Source organism: Lactuca virosa, chromosome 1 (assembly GCF_052849685.1).
Source record: "Lactuca virosa cultivar CGN04683 chromosome 1, Lactuca_virosa_CGN04683_v6, whole genome shotgun sequence".
Taxonomy (NCBI): Eukaryota; Viridiplantae; Streptophyta; class Magnoliopsida; order Asterales; family Asteraceae; genus Lactuca; species Lactuca virosa.
Window position 1 is genome coordinate 209912753 of NC_136426.1, and position 21267 is coordinate 209934019.

The window sequence follows — 21267 nt, forward strand, 5'->3', positions numbered from 1 at the left end:
CAATTTCATTAATGGATTTATCTTCTTATTTCCAAATTAAAACTCATTAGTTTATTTTGTTTATTTATTTAAATTTAAAAGAAAATTCAATTTTAATAATTTATTATTTTTCTTATTTTCTTATAAATCCAAAGTTCTTAAATATTTAGACCTTTATATTTATTTTTTTAGTTAATCAATGTAATACATGAGTCTTACACCTAGTATTAGAATAAACTAAAGTTTTACTTGAATGCTGGCTTTGTGTTGGCTGTGACCAACACTGAAGCGTTTCAAACATTCGTAAATAATAAAAATGTCACATAAATGTCATAGATCACATTTAGATAGAAATATAAAATTCATGTTAAACAAGTAAAGTTATGTGATGTGTGTCACAAAACAACCTTTTTTTGAAAGACTTAATCTTTATTGAAAAACAACTAGCAAGGAGCTAGAATGAAAAAAAAAAATTAAAAAGCATTACAGGTCAAAGGGTTTTGTAACCGTATTGTCTAATTACTCGTATGTCTAACATTTTTATTAGAAAAGCAATCAAATAGAATGAATAAAAATCTTTTCAAAAATACGACTTCTCTTTAATTTAAACGATTGGAACACCACATTATTACGGTAATTCTAAAGCATTTAAATGGTAGTCAAAACGATTTCTTTCTACAGCGACCATGCTAACCATACCAACCCAATACAAAAGCTCCGTCACAAAACGAATTTCCTTTGCGTTTGTCTGTCGAGTTGTAACACACATGTTAACACAAAATAATATTTATTTAAACTATATCCAATTTAAGTAATTTTCGGCTGGGCCATCTATTCAAATAGGATACAAATAGAAAAAACTAATGGCCCCTTAACATTTGTGTATAAAATCTGAATTTATTACGGTACTATTATTAGCCGAATTACTCCTTAACTTTATTAATCCATATTAATTCTTGATCAATAAAGAGTTATAAAAATTATAATTCCCAAAAAGGTTATCCAAATTAACCATCATTTAAAAGAAATCCGATCAATGATAATTTTGCAAAATTAACAACCCACTCAACTTATCACTCGTTGATTTTCAATTACTTATTATGTTATTGGTTATTTAGTCACGTAAGTAAAACAAATTTGCAATTAACATGAGTGATGAATCGTTGGGTTATGGCCAATGAGGGGCCAAAAAAGTGATAAACATGAAAAACATAATTGGGCTAAAAGAATATACGGATTTCAGCCTAGATTATACGTATTTTAGTTTCAGCCCATGTCGTCATTGTGTTATACAAGAAAAACAAAACAAAACAAAACTACAAAAACGTCGTTCTCATTCAACAGCGCCCGAAGGTTTATCGGTAGTGTCCCACTAAACTATTCTTATTAACACGAAAATCAATCAAACTACCCATTAAAAAACTAACATCTCGCTTGCACATATACAACTCATTCAAACCTGATTTTTTTACATCCATTAACGACTCAACAAATCAATCCCAATCCACTAAACTATTCTATGTGCCGTGACACGTTTTATTAAATGCACCTAACAGAGCCGATTCAGACCTTGTCACCGGAGCAAAAGAATTTTGAGAGTAGTTTGTTGAGAGTTTCCATGGAGTGAACGAAATCTCATTCACATAATCAGTGCCACCTTGTCAAAACACAGATCTGAGACAGTGGAGGGTAGATGGGTCAATTTTATTTGTATCATATGAAAGGAGAGGAATGTAATAAAAACCGGGGTGATGCGTTAATACAGCCAACACAAATAGCCCAATAAAACTTGACCAAGAACAAACATTGTATTCATTTCTTCAAATCCATCAACAGCTGTCTCAGATAGTTGGTTTATGTGTTTGTTTATATATGTTATGAGAAAAGGGTAGTACCTTAGGGGACATCCTCCGGTATGCTAGACTTCCTTTGGGACAAAGCCTTGAAGTAGAATAGCACATCTAATTTAAAAAAAAAAAATAGATTAAAGATCTGACATGATTGCAGAAAATCAAAATATGAATTAAAATACTATAAAAGGTATTAACATAAGAATGACATCTACCTTTCAAGCATGCTCCTTCTCCACACAGATAAATATAGCTTGGAAAAGGTATATCAAGATTAGGCGACATAAATCGATGTTTGCTTAGGAGGTATTCCCCAGTTGTTAACTGAAATGCGGTAAGATCTCCACCAATGATGTGATTCCATGACTTGTAATAACCCAACACATCTTCTTCTTCTTCTTCTTCTTCTTCTTCTTCTTCTTCTTCTTCTTCTTCTTCTTCTTCTTCTTCTTCTTCATCATACATAAAACTCACCCCACACTCCTTAGTAACTGCATCACTTTGTGCCAACCTCACAGTAATAGTAACGTGGTCACCAGCATCCATTTCATTCATACCAAACATCCAATGGCTTAACAACATCAAACACTTTCTACCCATATTGACTATCTCAATGTAATGTTGGTATATCCAGGTGAGGTTCTTTGTTATATTACTAATTTTCATCACTGGAACCTCACGGATACGATATTGATAATGGGGTGTCAGCACAAAACAGAAATTCAATCCTCTGAGCTTGTTTAGAGATGATGGGATGGTAAATGATATTGATGGCCCCATGCTTCTATCTGAAATCCAATTCGGCATCTCTTCGCCTTCATAAATTGTGCTGAATATTCCAAATTCATAATACATCTGCCAAAATACAACCACCTTCATTAATTATATATATACATACATATTCACACAAAGACATATGGTTAACTAGACCAAACCTGGATTTCAGATTCCTCTAGTTCTCTATAACTAACAGAAGTTATCACGTGCCTTCCTTTAATGAAGTCTAGCTTAGTCCAGCCTAAACAATGTAATACCTTTTCCTCCACACCTGCCATTGGTTGGATTTTAACAACGCCTTCAAATTCAAACGACGAAGGTATCTTCCAGTTCATGAAGAACTCGAGTGGAGACATTCGTGGATCGAATACAACTTGTCGTAGCAAAGTCTTATAATCAGAAATATGATTGAGGTTCATATATTTTAGTGTATGTGGAGGATACTCAAGTGATGCCAGCATTGTACAATTTACCATACTAAGTGTCTCAAGCCTAGGAAGGCTTCTAACACAATCGGGTAAGGAAACTATAGGATTACCATCCAAAACCAAAAGCTTTAACAAGTATAGGGAACTGAAGTCAATGGTAAAGGATTCGGTGGACAAATTATTATTTGCAAGTGACAAGCATACTAAAGATCTCGGTAAAAAAATCGAAAATAGCTTAGGATCACGTGGTATAGCCTTGAAAAAGGTGGAGGAAGAGGTTATGGAATTTATGCCAACGTTGTTCGCCTTGAGCATTTCCAATGAATCCATGTCTCTAATCTTGATTTGAGATTCACCGAAATAACAACCATTTAGCAATAGTGTTCTAACTTTCTTTAACATGCCTAAGCTTCTTGGAAGTTTTTCAAGCTTCTTGCAGTAGCTCAGATCAATGTGGACAAGTTCAGGGCATTGCTCAATTGATTCACAAACCTCAAGCAAACCAATGCAACCTTTAAGTATCAACCTCTCAAGTTTGGGGAGGTGGTCAAAGCCACCAAGACTACGAAGCTGTTCACAAAAACTTAAACTAAGAATCTTCAACGATCCAAGCAACCTTTTGTCTTTTGAGCACGATCCAATCAATTGCTGAAAAAAAGATAAGTTACAATACTAATGAATTTTATCAACTCGACATAGAAGATCTAGTAATACATAGAGATAATTTACCTTTAGCCTCTTATGAAGTCGTTGTGGATAGCTATAAAAAATCCCAAATGATTCAATATTGCTATATGACATGTCAAGAGCAACCAGATTCTCCACCGGTAAGTCTAAAGGTATAGACTTCAAAGGAAACCCATGCATACACAACCATCTTAATTCTTCAGGAAAATTCTTGTAAGAGCCTGTTATTTGAACATAATTGAGTTGTAGAAGCATTAGCCTATCCATCTTACTCAATGCGTCTGTTTTCAACTCAAGTGATCCATGCAATTTCTTTTTCTCAAGCATTCTCATGTCAAGGGTGAGGCCTAGAGCGTTTTCCATACTCTAAGAAGAAAGGGATACAAAATTATTTTAAAATGTTAAACATGTGTATAGAAATACAAAATGATTTAAACAAGCATGTTACCTTTTTTTGTTTCAACACTCTGAATGACTCATGACCCCATATTCGACTGCGTTCCCATGGATTGTAAAGTGATTCTTCACGTACCACAAATCTTCCCATCTCTTGAACCAACTGATGCATCGCCAATTCTTTATTCCATCTGATACTAAGAAGACCTCTGTCAATAAGATTCGTGATCCCTGATCTTGTCTCTATATCACATGCCTCTAATATTGTTATAGTAACATATCTATCCATTCCAACAAAGATACAAGCAATATGCTTAAACAACTCCTTGTCATTTTCTGATGGCAAAGAGTCAAAACTCATTCTCAAGATCGTATTTATAGGGGAATGATTTTCTTTCTTTAGTCGGTCTATGTACCCCTCCCAATAAGTTACATCTCGATTATGCAGGGACCTACCCAAAACTTTAAGCGCCATTGGATGTCCTTCACAATACTTCACTAGCTTTCCTGACACCTCTTCATAACCTGCCTTGGGATCGTTGCACATGAATGCATGATAACACAAAAGTTTTTGTGAGTCAATCGTAGATAAGCCTTTAACCTTGTGCTCTGCATACTTGGGTTTAATGTTCGTTTTGAATGGTGAACTACTCTGTGTCAACCATGCGTCCTTTGTTGTTATTAAAATTGTGCTTCCTGGGTGAAAACCTTTGCTTCCAAGTAACGCATCTAGCTGATCGATACTACTAATATCATCAAGAACTAGAAACACCTTTTTACGGGCTACTGCATTCTCTATCATTGAGGTGTATATAGAATCATCAAGAACTTGAACTGAACTTGGTTTTGAAATGTCATTATAGAGTTGTTTTTGTACATCAAGCATCCCATTTGATTTCTCATCAAATTTCCTATTGATATCTTCAACGAAGCTGCTTGTGTCAAATTCATGAGAATGTAACGCATAGACATATTTGGCTAAAGATGTCTTCCCGATTCCACCCATACCCAAAATAGTGAGTATATCTGTCGTATGTGATGATGCATCTTTCAACCATGAAATGACGACTTAAATGGAATCTTCCATCCCAATAAGTTGTGGTAGTGGAAACCTTGAGGATATGTGTAATCTACGGAAGATGTCTTTGACAATTTCATCAATAAACTCCACCTCTAGCCTGGTGTAACACCCAAATTTTCAAAACAATTTTTCACATTTTATAAAACACGTTTTCATTCATAATCGTTATAAAAACACCATTGTATCACATAACATCATCTCCCAAGATCATAATAAAATCTCCCCGCGTGTGTACTGATCAAGCCGGCGCCTTCCCGCGATCCTCGCTGGTACCTGAGACACATAACACAACACTGTAAGCATAAATGCCTAGTGAGTTCCCCAAAATACCACACATAACACATATTAGCCACTCGAGGCTATAACTCTGTTTGACACTCTGGTCAAACTGTCTCTGTGGGACCCCCCAGTCCCATAACTCTGTGGGCCCTCTGGCCCTAACTCTATGGGTCCTCTGACCCTAACTCTGTGGACCTTCCGGTCCTAACTCTGAAAACTCTGTAACATACATAGCATATAACACATAGAAATCACATCATGCAAAAGCATACACAATACTCTGTCTCATAGCTCTAATTACCACTCTAGGTAAAGTATAGTGAGAAGACTCACCTCGGTTAACTCGGTAAAGCTCGAACTCTGTAAAGTCGGGTCTAGCCTCCGCCTAATCATATGAAATAAACACTCTGAATCAATACATTTCTCAAGGCTAGACTATTCCTCCTCTTAGTACTCTCAGAAGGGTAAAAGACCATTTTACCCCTCTCATGGCTCAAAGACCCTAAAGTTGACCAAACCCTAAAAGTCAATAAAGGTCAACGGTCAAACTTTGACCCGACTCGCCGAGTGCACTTGGGCGACTCGGCGAGTCTACACGTGCCCACTATCTTTCTGATCTCGCATGACACGTCGAGTCTTTCCCCTTACTCGACGGGTGACTCCTGGCATGAATCGCGGGGCCACCCCGACTCAACTCGCCGAGTCTGTTCATGGACTCGGCGAGTTCCGCCTTGAACTCCAGTCCTCTAATTCCCTCCGACTCACTGAGTCAACCCTATGCTCCACGAGTCGTCACAGATTGCGAGTCGCGGGGCTACCCGACTCTACTCGTCGAGTCCGTTCATGGACTCGGCGAGTTCATTCCATGCACATCCTCAAACAACTTCCTGAGGTCAGATCCAGTCCTCTAACCAATAGATCTATCATTCCCAAACCCAATAACCACGTAAAGTTTCCATCTTGATGCGCATACAACATCTATTTGATCATATATGATGATTTAGCCCCAAATACCATAACTCAAGGTCATAGCCTCCATTGTTATTCAAAAAGCTTAATGAATAAGGCTCTCTGGACCTCTATGGATCCAGATCCAAAGCCTCCTCATCATAAGGGACTATTTGGGCTTCAAATCTAAGCAACAAAGGGTCTAAGAAACCCTAAATCCATATGATCATCATAAGAACAGAAGGGGAGTCGAATTACTACCTCAAATGTGAAGATCTTAGCTCCAAATCCACAGAATAGCAATCTCCTATGCTTCCTCTTGGCTAGTACCTCCTTCTTCTTGCTAAACAACACTCCCAAGGTCAAAAAAATGGCTTCCTTCCTCTCCCAAAACGCTCAAGCACTCTAGGGTTTCTCTCTATGACTGGTGACCTCAAATGGCGGCCATAAGGGCCTTTAAATAGTCCCCAAACCCGAGAAATTAGGGTTTCATTAAACAGCGTGGACTCGCCGAGTCCACGTATGGACTCGCCGAGTCCAGTCATTAACCCGGATGGAGATTCGCGACTCTACTCGGCGAGTCTGAGCGCCTACTCGCCGAGTCTCTCTCCAAAACTCAATAAAATACATAATTTAAGATACCTGGGAATCCGGATGTTACAATTCTCCCCCACTAGAATCAGACCTCGCCCTAGAAGTCTCACTCAACAAATAACTCTGGATACTGCTCGCGCATCTCTAACTCCGGCTCCAGGTCATTTCAGAACCCTTCCGATGTTGCCACTGGACTTGAACCAATGACACCTCCTTGTTTCTCAAAGTCTTGATCCTTCGATCCACAATCGCAACCGGTCTCTCAACATAATTCAGGCTCGCATCCACCTGAATGTCCTCTAACGGAACCACTGCCGACTCATCAGCGATACACTTCCTCAACTGAGACACGTGGAAGGTATCGTGAATCTGGCTCAACTCCGTAGGTAGCTCCAAACGATACGCTACCCTGCCCACCCTGACAGTCACCCTGAAAGGACCAATATACCGAGGTCCCAACTTACCCCTCTTCCTGAATCGGATCACCCCCTTCCAAGGAGATACCTTCAGGAGTACTAAATCACCAACCTGGAACTCAAGCCCCGAGCGACGTCTGTCCGCATAACTCTTCTGGCGGCTCTGAGCGGTCAACAACCTCTGTCTGACCTGCTGAATCTGCTCAGTCGTCTGAAGTACTATCTCTGTACTACCCATCACACGCTGCCCGACCTCACCCCAGCAAATAGGAGTCCGACACCTCCTCCCATACAACAGCTCAAAGGGTGGCATACCGATGCTCGAATGATGGCTGTTGTTATAGGAAAACTCAGCCAAGGGCAAGTATGTGTCCCAACTCCCTCCGAAATCCAACACACATGCCCGAAGCATGTCCTCGAGCGTCTGAATCGTCCGCTCACTCTGCCCATCTGTCTGGGGGTGGTATGCGGTACTAAAATGTAGCCTCGTACCCAACTCCTCATGAAACTTCTTCCAGAATCTGGAAGTGAAACGCACATCTCGATCTGAGACGATCGAGATCGGCACTCCATGCCGTGATACCACCTCCCTCACGTACAACTCTGCCAACCTCTCAGCGGAGGAGCTCTCACTGATAGCAAGGAAGTGAGCGCTCTTCGTCAACCTGTCTACAATCACCCAAATTGCATCGACGCCCCTCGCAGTCCTTGGCAATTTGGTGATAAAATCCATGGTAATCTGTTCCCACTTCCACTCGGGAACCTCCAACGGCTGCAACTTACCATGCGGCCTCTGGTGCTCGGCCTTAACCCTGCGACAGGTCAAGCACCTCTCAACAACCCATGCTACATCCCTCTTCATACAGGGCCACCAATAATCTCTTCTCAGGTCCAAATACATCTTAGTGGCCCCGGGATGGATCGAAAACCTCTATCGGTGTGCCTCCTCCATCAATATGGTACGTGCCCCGCCCACAAATGGCACCCAGATCCGACCCTGGAAGGTCATAAGCCCTCTGCTATCGGTAACAAACTCCGATACATATCCGATAACCCGCTCTCTCTTGCGGTTCTCCGGTCTCACGGCCTCAGCCTGGGCCCCTCGGATGGTGTCCAACACCGGAGTCATCACTGTCAATCTCATACAAACGTCCCGTATCGGGGCGCTCTCCGCCCTACGACTCAGGGCATCGGCTACAACGTTAGCCTTGCCCGGGTGGTACAGGATCTCACAATCGTAATCCTTTACCACGTCCAACCATCTCCTCTGGCGCATATTCAGGTTGGGTTGATCCATCAAGTACTTCAAGCTCTTGTGGTCCGTGTATATGGTACACCGAACCCCATATAGATAGTGACGCCAGATCTTGAGGGCGAACACTACAGCCCCCAACTCCAGATCGTGGGTGGGATACCTCGTCTCGTGAGGCTTCAGCTGCCTCGATGCGTATGCTATCACATGCCCTCTCTGCATCAGCACCGCTCCCAGCCCCGATATCGATGCGTCACAGTACACCACAAAGTCCTCCATCCCCTCCGGAAGGGCTAACACTGGGGCTTCGCACAGTCTCTGGCGAAATGTCTCGAAGGAGGCCTGCTGCTCTGGTCCCCATGAAAAAGCAACACCCTTCGGGGTCAACCTGGTGAGTGGCACGGCGATCTTGGAGAAATCCCTGATAAATCTCTGATAATAGCCAGCCAACCCTAAGAAACTCCTGATCTCGGTGGGGGATCTCGGCACCTCCCAACTCATAACCGCCTCAATCTTGGCCGGGTCGACCAATATCCCATTCTGGTTAACGAGGTGCCCTAGGAACTGGACCTCTCGTAACCAGAAATCACACTTGGAGAATTTGGCATAAAGCCTCTCCGATCTCAAAACTCCAAGTAACTCTCTCAAATGCTCCTCATGCTGCTCTCTGGATCTCGAATACACCAGTATATCATCGATGAACACGATCACCGAACGGTCCAACATCGGTCTGCATACTCTGTTCATGAGATCCATGAACGTCGCCGGTGCATTGGTGAGCCCGAAAGGCATCACCATGAACTCGTAATGCCCGTAACGAGTCCTGAACGCTGTCTTCTGGATATCCTCATCTCGTACTCTCATCTGATGATATCCAGACCTCAAGTCGATCTTGGAAAACCAAGACGCTCCATGCAACTGATCGAATAAATCGTCGATCCTCGGTAAGGGGTAACGGTTCTTGACCGTCAGTTTGTTCAGCTCCCGGTAATCAATGCACATCCGGTGTGAACCATCCTTTTTCTTGACAAAAAGGATCGGCGCTCCCCACGGCGAGCTACTCGGCCGTATAAACCCCTTCCCCAGCAGCTCCTGCAGCTGCGAGGATAACTCCCGTATCTCTGGTGGCGCAAGGCGATAGGGCGCCTTGGCGATAGGCGCTGCCCCCGGAACCAAATCAATACGGAACTCTACCTGCCTCTCGGGAGGCACACCCGGCAACTCCTCGGGGAAAACATCTGGGAACTCACGCACTATCGGGACCTCATCGATCGACCTCGGTCTCTGTGCATCTACTCTCGTATCCACCACATAAGCCACAAACCCACTACAGCCCTGCTGTAAACTCTGCCTCGCTCTAGCGGCCGAACAAAATGCTGACCCAGAACGGGAACCCTCGCCGTACACCGTAAGTACTCCCCCACTGGGGTCTCGTATCGTCATCAACTGTCGCTCACAGTCAATCACAGCTCCGAAACGGCTCAACCAATCCATGCCCACTATGACACATACGTCCCCCATAGCAATCGGGACCAGATCTATCGGAAACTCGACACCGAAGATCTCGAGTACACATCCTCGAATCACATCAGTAGCATACACCGCTCGCTCGTCAGCTATGGAAACTCGTAGAGGTCGACTCAACGCTTCACGCTGGGTACTGATGTGCTGACTAAACGCTAGTGACACAAAAGACCGACTCGCACCCGAGTCAAATAACACCAAGGCAGGTACAGAACACACAAGAAATGTACCTACGCATATCACAATATAAGCATAACACTACAAACTCAAAATAAACAGAGGAAAGAATACATACCAGCTATCACATCGGGTGCTGCGCGGACCTCCTCCGTTATCAACTGGAAGGCTCTCCCGCGAGCCTTCGGTGCCTCAGCCTTCGCCGGCCGACTCTCTGTAGCTCGAACAGCAGCAGGAGCAGATCCCTGAGAAGCTCCCTGAGCTGACCCTCGTAACTGTGGACACTCGGCCTTCCGGTGTCCGGTCTGGTTGCAGTGAAAACAGACTGCAAACCCCTTGGGGCAATCCTTGACCATATGCCCCTCCTTGCCACATTTGTAGCAAGACCCTGCTCTGCACACTCCATCATGACTCTTGCCGCACTTGCCACAAGTGCAGCCCCTCTGGCTCCCTGATCTCGAATCGGCAGGCTTGGCCCGCTTGGCTGCCGGCTGAGACTGTGCCGGTCGCCGATCCCTCCCCTGAGACTCCGCCTCCTCCCTAGCCTGAGTCTCCAGCTCTATCTCCCTCTTCCGGGCATTTGCCTGAAGCTCGGCAAATGTCCGGTACGTCGAGTTCGCCACGAACTCTCGTATATCCCTCCTCAAAATGCTCATATATCGGCTCATACGTGCCTGCTCGGAGGACACGTGCTCTGGGCAGAACATCGCCCGCTCATGGAACATCCTGGTGATCACTGTAACAGACTCTGTACCCTGCTTGAGGGTCAAAAACTCCTGGGCCAAACGCTCCCTCTCCACCTGGGGAACGTACTCTTCTCGGAACATAGCAGTGAACCTCTCCCAGGTCACTGCAACAAGCTCAGTAGGCGAATAGTGCGCCGTCACAAACTTCCACCAGTCCTTCGCTCCCAAGCGAAGCTGGTTCAACGCGAACCGGACTCTCAAATGCTCTGGAGATGAGCAAGTAAAGAAACACCCCTCAATGTCTGATATCCACCTCATCGCTGCAATCGGGTCCTGGGTCCCATCAAACTCCGGTGGTTTTGTGTTGCTAAACTCACGAAACAGCAACGCATCACCACCCTGCGGCCTAGTCGCAGCTATAGCTGCAGTGGCCGCAGCAACCGCAGCCTCAGAAAGAGCAGCGTATCTCTCGTCAAATGTCTCTATCAGTGTGGTCTTGATAGACCCGAACATCTCTGGTATCTCTGCCCTGATGGCCGCAACCACCTCCTCATGAATGATCCTACGGATCTCCTCATCACTAGTACCGCTGCTCTCTGGTGTGTGGCGTGTCCCAACCATGATGTCTCTGAAATACAACATAATAAATATCAGGGACTCGCTCGAGTATACTCGCACTCGATAACTCCACCCTACTTGCTCCTTAGTACCCAATGGATTCTTACTTAGGGTGCGCACTGCTCCGGTGTCTTCAGTAGTACGGGCCCTATACTACCGTCCACACCGCATCAGCATCCACTCTAAGTCCTCCTCCTTGGATCCCAAGTCCCAAGTACTCTACTCTCTTTAACCATATGCTACTCACTAGCAGCTCTCTCATAAACTCCTTGCTGCTATCTAAACACTCTCAAGTATCCCTAGCAGCAAAACTCCTAGACTAAGGCATCACATATCAGGCCACTCTAGTCCTAATAAGAATACCTAGTCTACTCTAGCATGCATAGCATAACTCATCATATATCATAACATAATATATCTCATAACACTAATTACAAGGGTATTTTGGGAAATCACCGTTCGGGCGCTGGCTGATCGTACACACGGCTCTGCTCTGTTTGTCTCAAAACTCTTTTTACTCTTTAAAAAAAGTTTTTAGTCATCAAAATTTCTCTCAAATCCTCAGTTTGAGTTCAGATACGCCCGAAGATGAATCCGAATCCCTCAAACCAAGGCTCTGATACCAACTTGTAACACCCAAATTTTCAAAACAATTTTTCACATTTTATAAAACACGTTTTCATTCATAATCGTTATAAAAACACCATTGTATCACATAACATCATCTCCCAAGATCATAATAAAATCTCCCCGCGTGTGTACTGATCAAGCCGACGCCTTCCCGCGATCCTCGCTGGTACCTGAGACACATAACACAACACTGTAAGCATAAATGCCTAGTGAGTTCCCCAAAATACCACACATAACACATATTAGCCACTCGAGGCTATAACTCTGTTTGACACTCTGGTCAAACTGTCTCTGTGGGACCCCCCAGTCCCATAACTCTGTGGGCCCTCTGGCCCTAACTCTATGGGTCCTCTGACCCTAACTCTGTGGACCTTCCGGTCCTAACTCTGAAAACTCTGTAACATACATAGCATATAACACATAGAAATCACATCATGCAAAAGCATACACAATACTCTGTCTCATAGCTCTAATTACCACTCTAGGTAAAGTATAGTGAGAAGACTCACCTCGGTTAACTCGGTAAAGCTCGAACTCTGTAAAGTCGGGTCTAGCCTCCGCCTAATCATATGAAATAAACACTCTGAATCAATACATTTCTCAAGGCTAGACTATTCCTCCTCTTAGTACTCTCAGAAGGGTAAAAGACCATTTTACCCCTCTCATGGCTCAAAGACCCTAAAGTTGACCAAACCCTAAAAGTCAATAAAGGTCAACGGTCAAACTTTGACCCGACTCGCCGAGTGCACTTGGGCGACTCGGCGAGTCTACACGTGCCCACTATCTTTCTGATCTCGCATGACACGTCGAGTCTTTCCCCTTACTCGACGGGTGACACCTGGCATGAATCGCGGGGCCACCCCGACTCAACTCGCCAAGTCTGTTCATGGACTCGGCGAGTTCCGCCTTGAACTCTAGTCCTCTAATTCCCTCCGACTCACTGAGTCAACCCTATGCTCCACGAGTCGTCACAGATTGCGAGTCGCGGGGCTACCCGACTCTACTCGTCGAGTCCGTTCATGGACTCGGCGAGTTCATTCCATGCACATCCTCAAACAACTTCCTGAGGTCAGATCCAGTCCTCTAACCAATAGATCTATCATTCCCAAACCCAATAACCACGTAAAGTTTCCATCTTGATGCACATACAACATCTATTTGATCATATATGATGATTTAGCCCCAAATACCATAACTCAAGGTCATAGCCTCCATTGTTATTCAAAAAGCTTAATGAATAAGGCTCTCTGGACCTCTATGGATCCAGATCCAAAGCCTCCTCATCATAAGGGACTATTTGGGCTTCAAATCTAAGCAACAAAGGGTCTAAGAAACCCTAAATCCATATGATCATCATAAGAACAGAAGGGGAGTCGAATTACTACCTCAAATGTGAAGATCTTAGCTCCAAATCCACAGAATAGCAATCTCCTATGCTTCCTCTTGGCTAGTACCTCCTTCTTCTTGCTAAACAACACTCCCAAGGTCAAAAAAATGGCTTCCTTCCTCTCCCAAAACGCTCAAGCACTCTAGGGTTTCTCTCTATGACTGGTGACCTCAAATGGCGGCCATAAGGGCCTTTAAATAGTCCCCAAACCCGAGAAATTAGGGTTTCATTAAACAGCGTGGACTCGCCAAGTCCACGTATGGACTCGCCGAGTCCGGTCATTAACCCGGATGGAGATTCGCGACTCTACTCGGCGAGTCTGAGCGCCTACTCGCCGAGTCTCTCTCCAAAACTCAATAAAATACATAATTTAAGATACCTGAGAATCCGGATGTTACACCTGGAATTTAATTTTAGTAAGAACAAGAAAATATAATTAAAAAAACTCCACTGAAGTTTTCATTCTGTACATGCCAGATCATGAATTAGTAACTGCATCCAATTTCTAAAAATCTCTAGCCTGGAATACTGGAGATTTAAGTTTTTCAATGATCCAAATCAACATTATATCATAATAAGCTATTATATAATTAATTTTTTTGTATCATAACTATTAATGTATTTGCACTTCTAACCATGTGGAAGGTCATATAAATCTCAATAGTTTTGCATGAATATGAACAAATTTTTAGTGAACGGTGATAAGTTAACCTTTAATACTTACAAGTAAAAGCATTAGAATATCATAATAAAAGATGATATAGTTTGAAGGTAGAATGATATAAAAAATTGTTCATGGATTACGACTGTTCAAAATTTGGTTTATTAATTAAAAGAATATAAAATCATAGAAATAATTTATCTACATAAACTAATTTGTGATAAGATAAAAAAATATGCATAGCAAATGTGTTCAAGTTAGCATGATGGTTTAACTGGCCAATATGAATTAATTTGTGAGATCACATAATTGCAAAAATTAGATTCAATTTCAAGCATATCTTTGTCCAAATTTAAATGCATCAAAAATATGCTTATTTGATTAATATGAAGAGGCGTATTGAAATGCATAAGTAGAAGATTATGCTGAATTTGAATGTACTAATTAAACAATCTTAAACGAGTATGTAAATATGGGTAAGAAAGTGGTTACCTGTCCTTAACATCCTTCCCTTTTAAATCAGCAACTTCTATAAGTGCTTTATTCCATTTTTCCATCTTTTGAGCCAATTTACTTCTTTTATTTGCATCTGTCTCTGCCTCCATCCTCTGTCTATGTTTAGCCATTGCATCTCCAAAGCTACTTTGTTGCTTCCTGACATCAGTGGGCTCAACATGATAAAAGATGGGGACTACAACATGACTGGATTTCATACGTTGCTCAAGGATCAACACCAGTTCATCAAGACACCAAGTGGAAGTAGCATAATTTTTGGACAACACGATAACAGAAGCCCTAGATGACTTAATCGCACTCTCCAATTCTGGTTTCAGATCTTCCCCGGTTTCAATCTCTTCATCATCCAAGAAGGTAGTGATATTGGCATGAATGAGGGCATTATAAAGGTGATTAGTGAAACCATGACGAGTGTCAACACCTCTGAAACTTAAAAATATGTCATATCTATGACCTTTATGAGTTGATGAAGAAGATGAAGGCCCTTCAGAAAGTTCAGACAGAACAACCATTATGAGTTATGGGTTGACAACACTTCACTCTTCCCGTGACTTTGTGTATCTCAATTAGCTATTGAATCCCACACTTTCGTCAATTGTGTCTCTACAAAAAAATAAATAAATTATTAATACCATATGCACCTCCAGACTTTTCCATGTGAATCAATATCCTTCAGAAATAACCAATTTATTTAATTAACCTACAAAACCTTTACTTTGATCTGACTAACCCACTACAGATATCCCTAATATTGTCTAAACAATTTCCATCTAAAGTTAAGTTAAACAATCCTCAAACAAATCAACACCAAATACCATTCTACAAACAACTATAGGATCCACTATTACATCCTAAGAAAGGAATTGCAAAAACGTATTGGCAATCCCCAAATTTCACTAGATATGAACAAAAAATTAAAAGATCCAAACCCAAGAAAGATATAAGTTTCTTGACATGGTTTTTATAGATCCGTAATATTGGCAAGAACAAACTTTTCAAATTTGAATTTATCCATCCAAATGATATGAATAAGTTAGTATGAAAGTAACGAGTCACACCTCTTCAAAGATTTTGATTACAAAGTCTGATTCATAGAATATAACACTAAAAGTTCTTACAATCTGGCTTCAGCAAGTTCAGCACACAAGTTTGCACAATTAAAATAGCATATTAAAACTTGTTCATCTATGGGTTTTTAGCTAACTGTTAAGATTCAAAAATACTCAGTAGAAAATTGTATTTGTGAATTGGAAAATAGAGAGGAATTAAGGAAGTACATGTTGGACTCTGTACAACCCTAACTTGTATACAAAAATCTACAAAAGTAATTGAAATAATTGAAATCACAATCACCTGTTATTAATGAACAACCAAATGATTATTATCTGATTTTATGATTGATAAGATAAATGGCGACCGCGAAGCATGATAGATGAAAAGTACAGCGCGAGCGGAGGTGAGCCGGCCTGTAAACGGCGAGTGTCAACGACGAAGGAAGATAGACGGCGAGAAATGGTAGCGAAAAATAAATAAATAAATAAGAACTGAAGAAGAAGAAGTCTTGCGGAAATGTAAAACCGTCAATACCTACACTAAACTAATTATAATAAACTGTACGCGTTTGGATTTATGAATTGCTTTATGGGATTTTGTATATGTTTTAGATTTAGAAGGATTAAAAATACATTCTTTAATAATCTTGTTTTGTTTGTAATTTATTTATCCTAAATAATATAAATGTTTTTTTTAGTTTTCTTATGTATTTATTTATTTTATGAAGACAAAATTATATAAATGGTCCATGTGTTTTGTAAAATGTCACTACTATTTAAGTCTTTAACCTTTTCTTTCTTGACAATGATTATCACAGTGGTTTCAATTTATTGTATACCCAGTCCCTACGATTTGGTACTAGCTCTGTTGCTCTGTTGCATGTTGCACGTTTTTGACCATGTACTATGTACATATATGAAGAAAGCAATTCTTCAAAATCGGATCTCATTAAAGAAACCAGAAGATAGAGAAGGGCATCGGGAGACAAAATTGAAGGATAGAGAAATCAATGAAGGACCTAGGGGTGGTCCACGGTGGCACCGGCAACCCCTAATTTTTCCGGCCGCAGTGGAAAATTTTTCGAAAATTTTTGAAAATTTTATTTTTTCTACTACCGTGCAACCCCTACTGTAAAATCCTGCGTCCGCCCCTGCTTATATGGAGAGAAAATGAGAAAGACGCCGAGAGAAATGGGTGGTGGTTTATTTATTTTTTTAAATTAAAGTTAGTTTAAGAAAAATATATAAAATACAATAAAAAAGGTTTAAAGTCATTTTATACGTAAAAAAAGAAAACCATAGGACCATTCGTGTAACGAAAAAAATGTTAGGGACGAAACATATAAATTTGAGAAACTACAATGACCATTTATGTAATTTTCTCTAGATATAATAATAATAATAAAGTGAAATAGAGTTTTGGTCATGTCCCAGATTTCACAATTGTTTTTTTCATTTTTAAGGAGATGGAATAACCCAATTTCATTAAACATAATATCCAAAAAATCATATGTTCAATAATTCAAATCTTAAAATCAGAGTGGAACATAATAAATGTGAAATCACTAAACATGAAAGCTACTAAAGAGTGTGTATAGTCACGTATTTGCATTCCCACGATCAAACGAAGTATCTAAAACATTTAATCCACAATTGTAAGACAAAGCCTAATGAGTTCCCAAAGTATCACATACATCACAGATAACTAATCATAGCATTAACAATCTATTTCAGTCTACAACCTGTTTTCAGTCCATGACCTGTTTCAGCCTACGACCTGTTTTAGCGCACGACCTATTTCAGCCAACAAACATGCAATCATACAAACAACAAGCAAGACCTACTAGTCTATCATACAATCATGTCATAGTAACATAGGTAAAATAGTGAGAAACTCACCTGAATCGCAAAGTGTCGTGCACGCCTTAAGCAAATAAAATTTCACTGCTCAAACGCACTAATGTATAACATAGGGAAGTAGGATCGAATCCACAGGGACACGGCCTAAAAGTCAATGCCTATTTGAGTAAGGCACATACTAGTCATAAAACAGAAAATGTAAAAAGGGGGATTTTGATTATTAATTAAAACTAAATATTGCAGTGAAAAACAACTAAATGAAATCAAGTAAGAAAAATGGATTCGGTTCTGCTGCGACTTTCTAATCATGCAATCAACATAAACCTGATTATTCAAAATGTGTTTTATCTAAGTTGGTATTGAAAACTGTAACGTCTGGAAAAATTCATAGTAAAATTTTCATTTTTAACAATAAACCATGCAAGCGAGTTGTTTCAAAGGCAATCAATGTGAACATATCACTTAAAGATCAGAGTAAGAATCACAATAGCCAATGAGGAAACTTCTGGGGGATGTCGTACAATCACGTCGGGCCCTTCCCTTTAGAACTGAAAGTACCTGAAACCATAAACATAAATCTGTAAGCACAAAGCTTAGTGAGTTCTCCAAAAATACCACATACCATACATACAATAGAGATTGCTATGTGCCAACCATAGTCTTACAGTTTTCATTATGTCATGAGTCGTATCATGGTCTTTCCCTGCCAAGTTGGGGGCCAAAACCCGGGTCTTACAAACAAGTGTCAAGAGCTACCTCCTGGTATTCCATGCAAGTATCAAAAAGACAACTCACATCTTATATATAACTACCATGGTCTAGACCTTGGTCATGCATACAATTTGTCGGGAGATACCTCCAGCTCTTTCATGCATTTGCCAGGGGCCACCACATGTCTTCCTACATATCATAATCCAGTAAGCCGACATTGGTGCTTTCGACCAACAAATACAGTGAAGAGACTTACCTCACATACGATAATCAACCGCTACTGATCTCACTGCCAGAAGTACCAATTCTACGCACCACCTATACAATCATACTAGATAAGCCCTTAGCTCCCCTTCTAAAATCAAGAGTTGACCAAAAGTCAACAATAGCCAAAAGTCACAGGTCAAGGTCAACAACCAAATTTCTCACTTCAGCATATCGCCACGTCGTGACCATCCTTGGCCACGTCGTGACACCGAATCAGGATGGAACAATCGATCTCTTCCCAGTTGCAATGATGTGGCGACCTGATGCCACGTCGTGGGGGCTGGCTTCCAAATAGCTTAATTGGTTAAGTTGATTCCTTCAACCCTAAGAGCTTGAAAGCTCAAATCTGGTCCAACATGGTCTAGAAGGATAAAGTTTCCAACTTTATCTGTTATGACCACCCAAAAGGTCAAGAAGCCAAACCTTAGGTCCATAACACCCTTTAAAGACCTCAAACTCTTGCATGAGTGAAAGATAGCAACACGGATTTCATTTTTATACCACATGACCCTCAGAAGCAACATAAAATGACAACCTTAAGCTCTGTAGTAGCTTTTACTCACAATAACCAAAACCATGGGACCAAAAGCTTGCAAACCATGAGTCTAACCTAGATCTCAACCATATATAAAACCATAAAGGTGATAACTTTATACCTCCAGAAGTTTGCAAAAGAGATGAATGCTTTGGATCTCCAAGCTTGAGCCACACCAACCCACATGATAAACTTCTCTTTCTTCAATATGCACCAAGAACACACAAAAATGGTTTAAACAAGCTCTAAAAAAGCCAAGAATCACTAAGGGACTAAGGTTAGGATTTTTCTGAGGTAATAGGGTTATGGAGGTTGATAATGATCTATAGAATCGACTTAGAGGGGTTTCAATACAAAGGACACCCTAAAAACTGCAGCAGGCTCCACGTCGTGACCACACTATGGTCACATTGTGGGGAAGGTTCCGAAACAATCACCGTGTGTTAGCATCAGAATCGCAATGTACCCTCGTTCACATCTAAACCCTCATTTGTATCTGTATACCCTCTTTCGCATCCAATTACTCCCATTCGCATCTGGATACCCTCTTTCGCATCCAATCACTCCTATTCGCATCCAATTATCCTCTTTCGCATTCAGTCTTTTTCACATTCGGCCTCTCATTCGCATCCGGTCTCTTTCACATTCGGCCTCTCGTTTGCATCCGGTCTCTTTTGCATTCATTCTCTCGTTCGCATCCAGAGTCATTTTCGCAACAAACTTCAATCAGCTACTACCTGCTGCGATCGATCACATCTAATCGCAGTTGAATAGTAACTTCACGTTGTGACCACCCTATGGTCTATTCGTGACACTTAACTTTCATTCAAAATCAAACTTTTGACTCCTTAACACCCTAAATCGATCAATCTTAGAAAACGGGTGTTACAAAAACTACGAACAAGCTCTAGTAAGTTTTCTTTTACCTAATTAATTAACCAAAACAAGCTCTTCAACTAATCCTAACATTTTACTAACCTAATTAAACAAGCTCTTAATTAAGTCAGAAAAGCAATATTATTATATATGTAAAGTTCTCAGCAATATTGAATACTTTTGACAAGCTTTGAGGCATAAAAATATAAAATTTCAGTTTGTATCAGAGTTATATTCCAACATGGAACTAATCTAATACCTGTTACTTATTACTAGTTGATTGGAACAATTACATATTTCGTTAACTGATTAACTAGATTGATTTAATCCTAAATTAGGTGATCAAGATTAAAAGAACTATAATCAAACATTCATTAAACACAAAAAACTGAAAAATCCAGATAAAATCAAAAATCAAAAACCAGGTCTAATGATTGATTAACATGAAAAGTACTAATCTATGCAGAACTGAAATCTAGGGTTTAGTCAGACATGGCTAAATTCCGATCAAAACCAATGAAAAAAAAGATTAAACTACTAATTCTTACTAATCTAACTGATTGAGATGATCCACAACCTTCAGATGTTCAGAAATTGATGAAAATGGAGAGAAATCACCTTAAAAATCGTCTAAAAAGGGTTTTCGTCGTCTGTTAATTTCTAGAGTTTAAACTGATTAGATAGGATGTATTTATATACAAGCCAGCAATAAAAAACACAAAAAAGTGAAAAACACGATCATGTTTTTAGGAAAAAACAAGATCATTTTGATAGTGTTTTTTTCTTCGAAGTCCCGAATTCTCTATTTAATGAAATATGTTGCTATATCGGACATAAAACTCAAAAACACAGTCGTGTTTCATGGGAAACACGACCGTGTTTGTACTGCGGAGTCTTGAAACTTTACTTTTGGCCTGTAAAAGTTGCATAAAAGAAGCACAACCAAAAGCCCAATTGCATGAAGAAAAACACGATCGTGTAAACTCAAAACGCACGTTTCGGATGTGAACTCTTCAGTTTAAGCATATATGACCCATCTTCCATCTCCTTAAGGTGTTTTAGCTCCATTAAGCTCCAATT

The 21267-nt window shown here is 40.8% G+C and overlaps 2 protein-coding genes across 3 annotated transcripts; both read right to left on the reverse strand.

Annotated features, from left to right (window-relative positions):
- Nucleotides 1-1296: 1296 nt before the first annotated feature.
- On the reverse strand, nucleotides 1297-5123 carry LOC145164388 (disease resistance protein RPP2B-like). Its single transcript, XM_079083113.1, has 6 exons — nucleotides 4170-5123; nucleotides 3764-4087; nucleotides 2765-3682; nucleotides 2045-2684; nucleotides 1875-1940; nucleotides 1297-1653 (listed from the first exon to the last, which is right to left on the reverse strand). Exons 1-5 carry the CDS (start codon nucleotides 5121-5123, stop codon nucleotides 1876-1878), a joined length of 2901 nt encoding a protein of 966 aa, XP_078939239.1. The 3' UTR covers nucleotides 1297-1653; nucleotide 1875.
- A 33-nt stretch (nucleotides 5124-5156) lies between these two features.
- On the reverse strand, nucleotides 5157-16440 carry LOC145164395 (toll/interleukin-1 receptor-like protein). Of its 2 annotated transcripts, XM_079083119.1 has the most exons (6): nucleotides 16240-16440; nucleotides 14863-15489; nucleotides 14089-14109; nucleotides 13708-13789; nucleotides 12832-12883; nucleotides 12334-12492 (listed from the first exon to the last, which is right to left on the reverse strand). In XM_079083119.1, exons 2-6 carry the CDS (start codon nucleotides 15396-15398, stop codon nucleotides 12458-12460), a joined length of 726 nt encoding a protein of 241 aa, XP_078939245.1. In that variant the 5' UTR covers nucleotides 15399-15489; nucleotides 16240-16440; the 3' UTR covers nucleotides 12334-12457. The 2 variants fall into 2 exon arrangements, with proteins under 2 accessions (XP_078939248.1, XP_078939245.1); XM_079083122.1 differs by lacking the exons at nucleotides 12334-12492; nucleotides 12832-12883; nucleotides 13708-13789; nucleotides 14089-14109 and adding an exon at nucleotides 5157-5295.
- Nucleotides 16441-21267: the final 4827 nt, after the last annotated feature.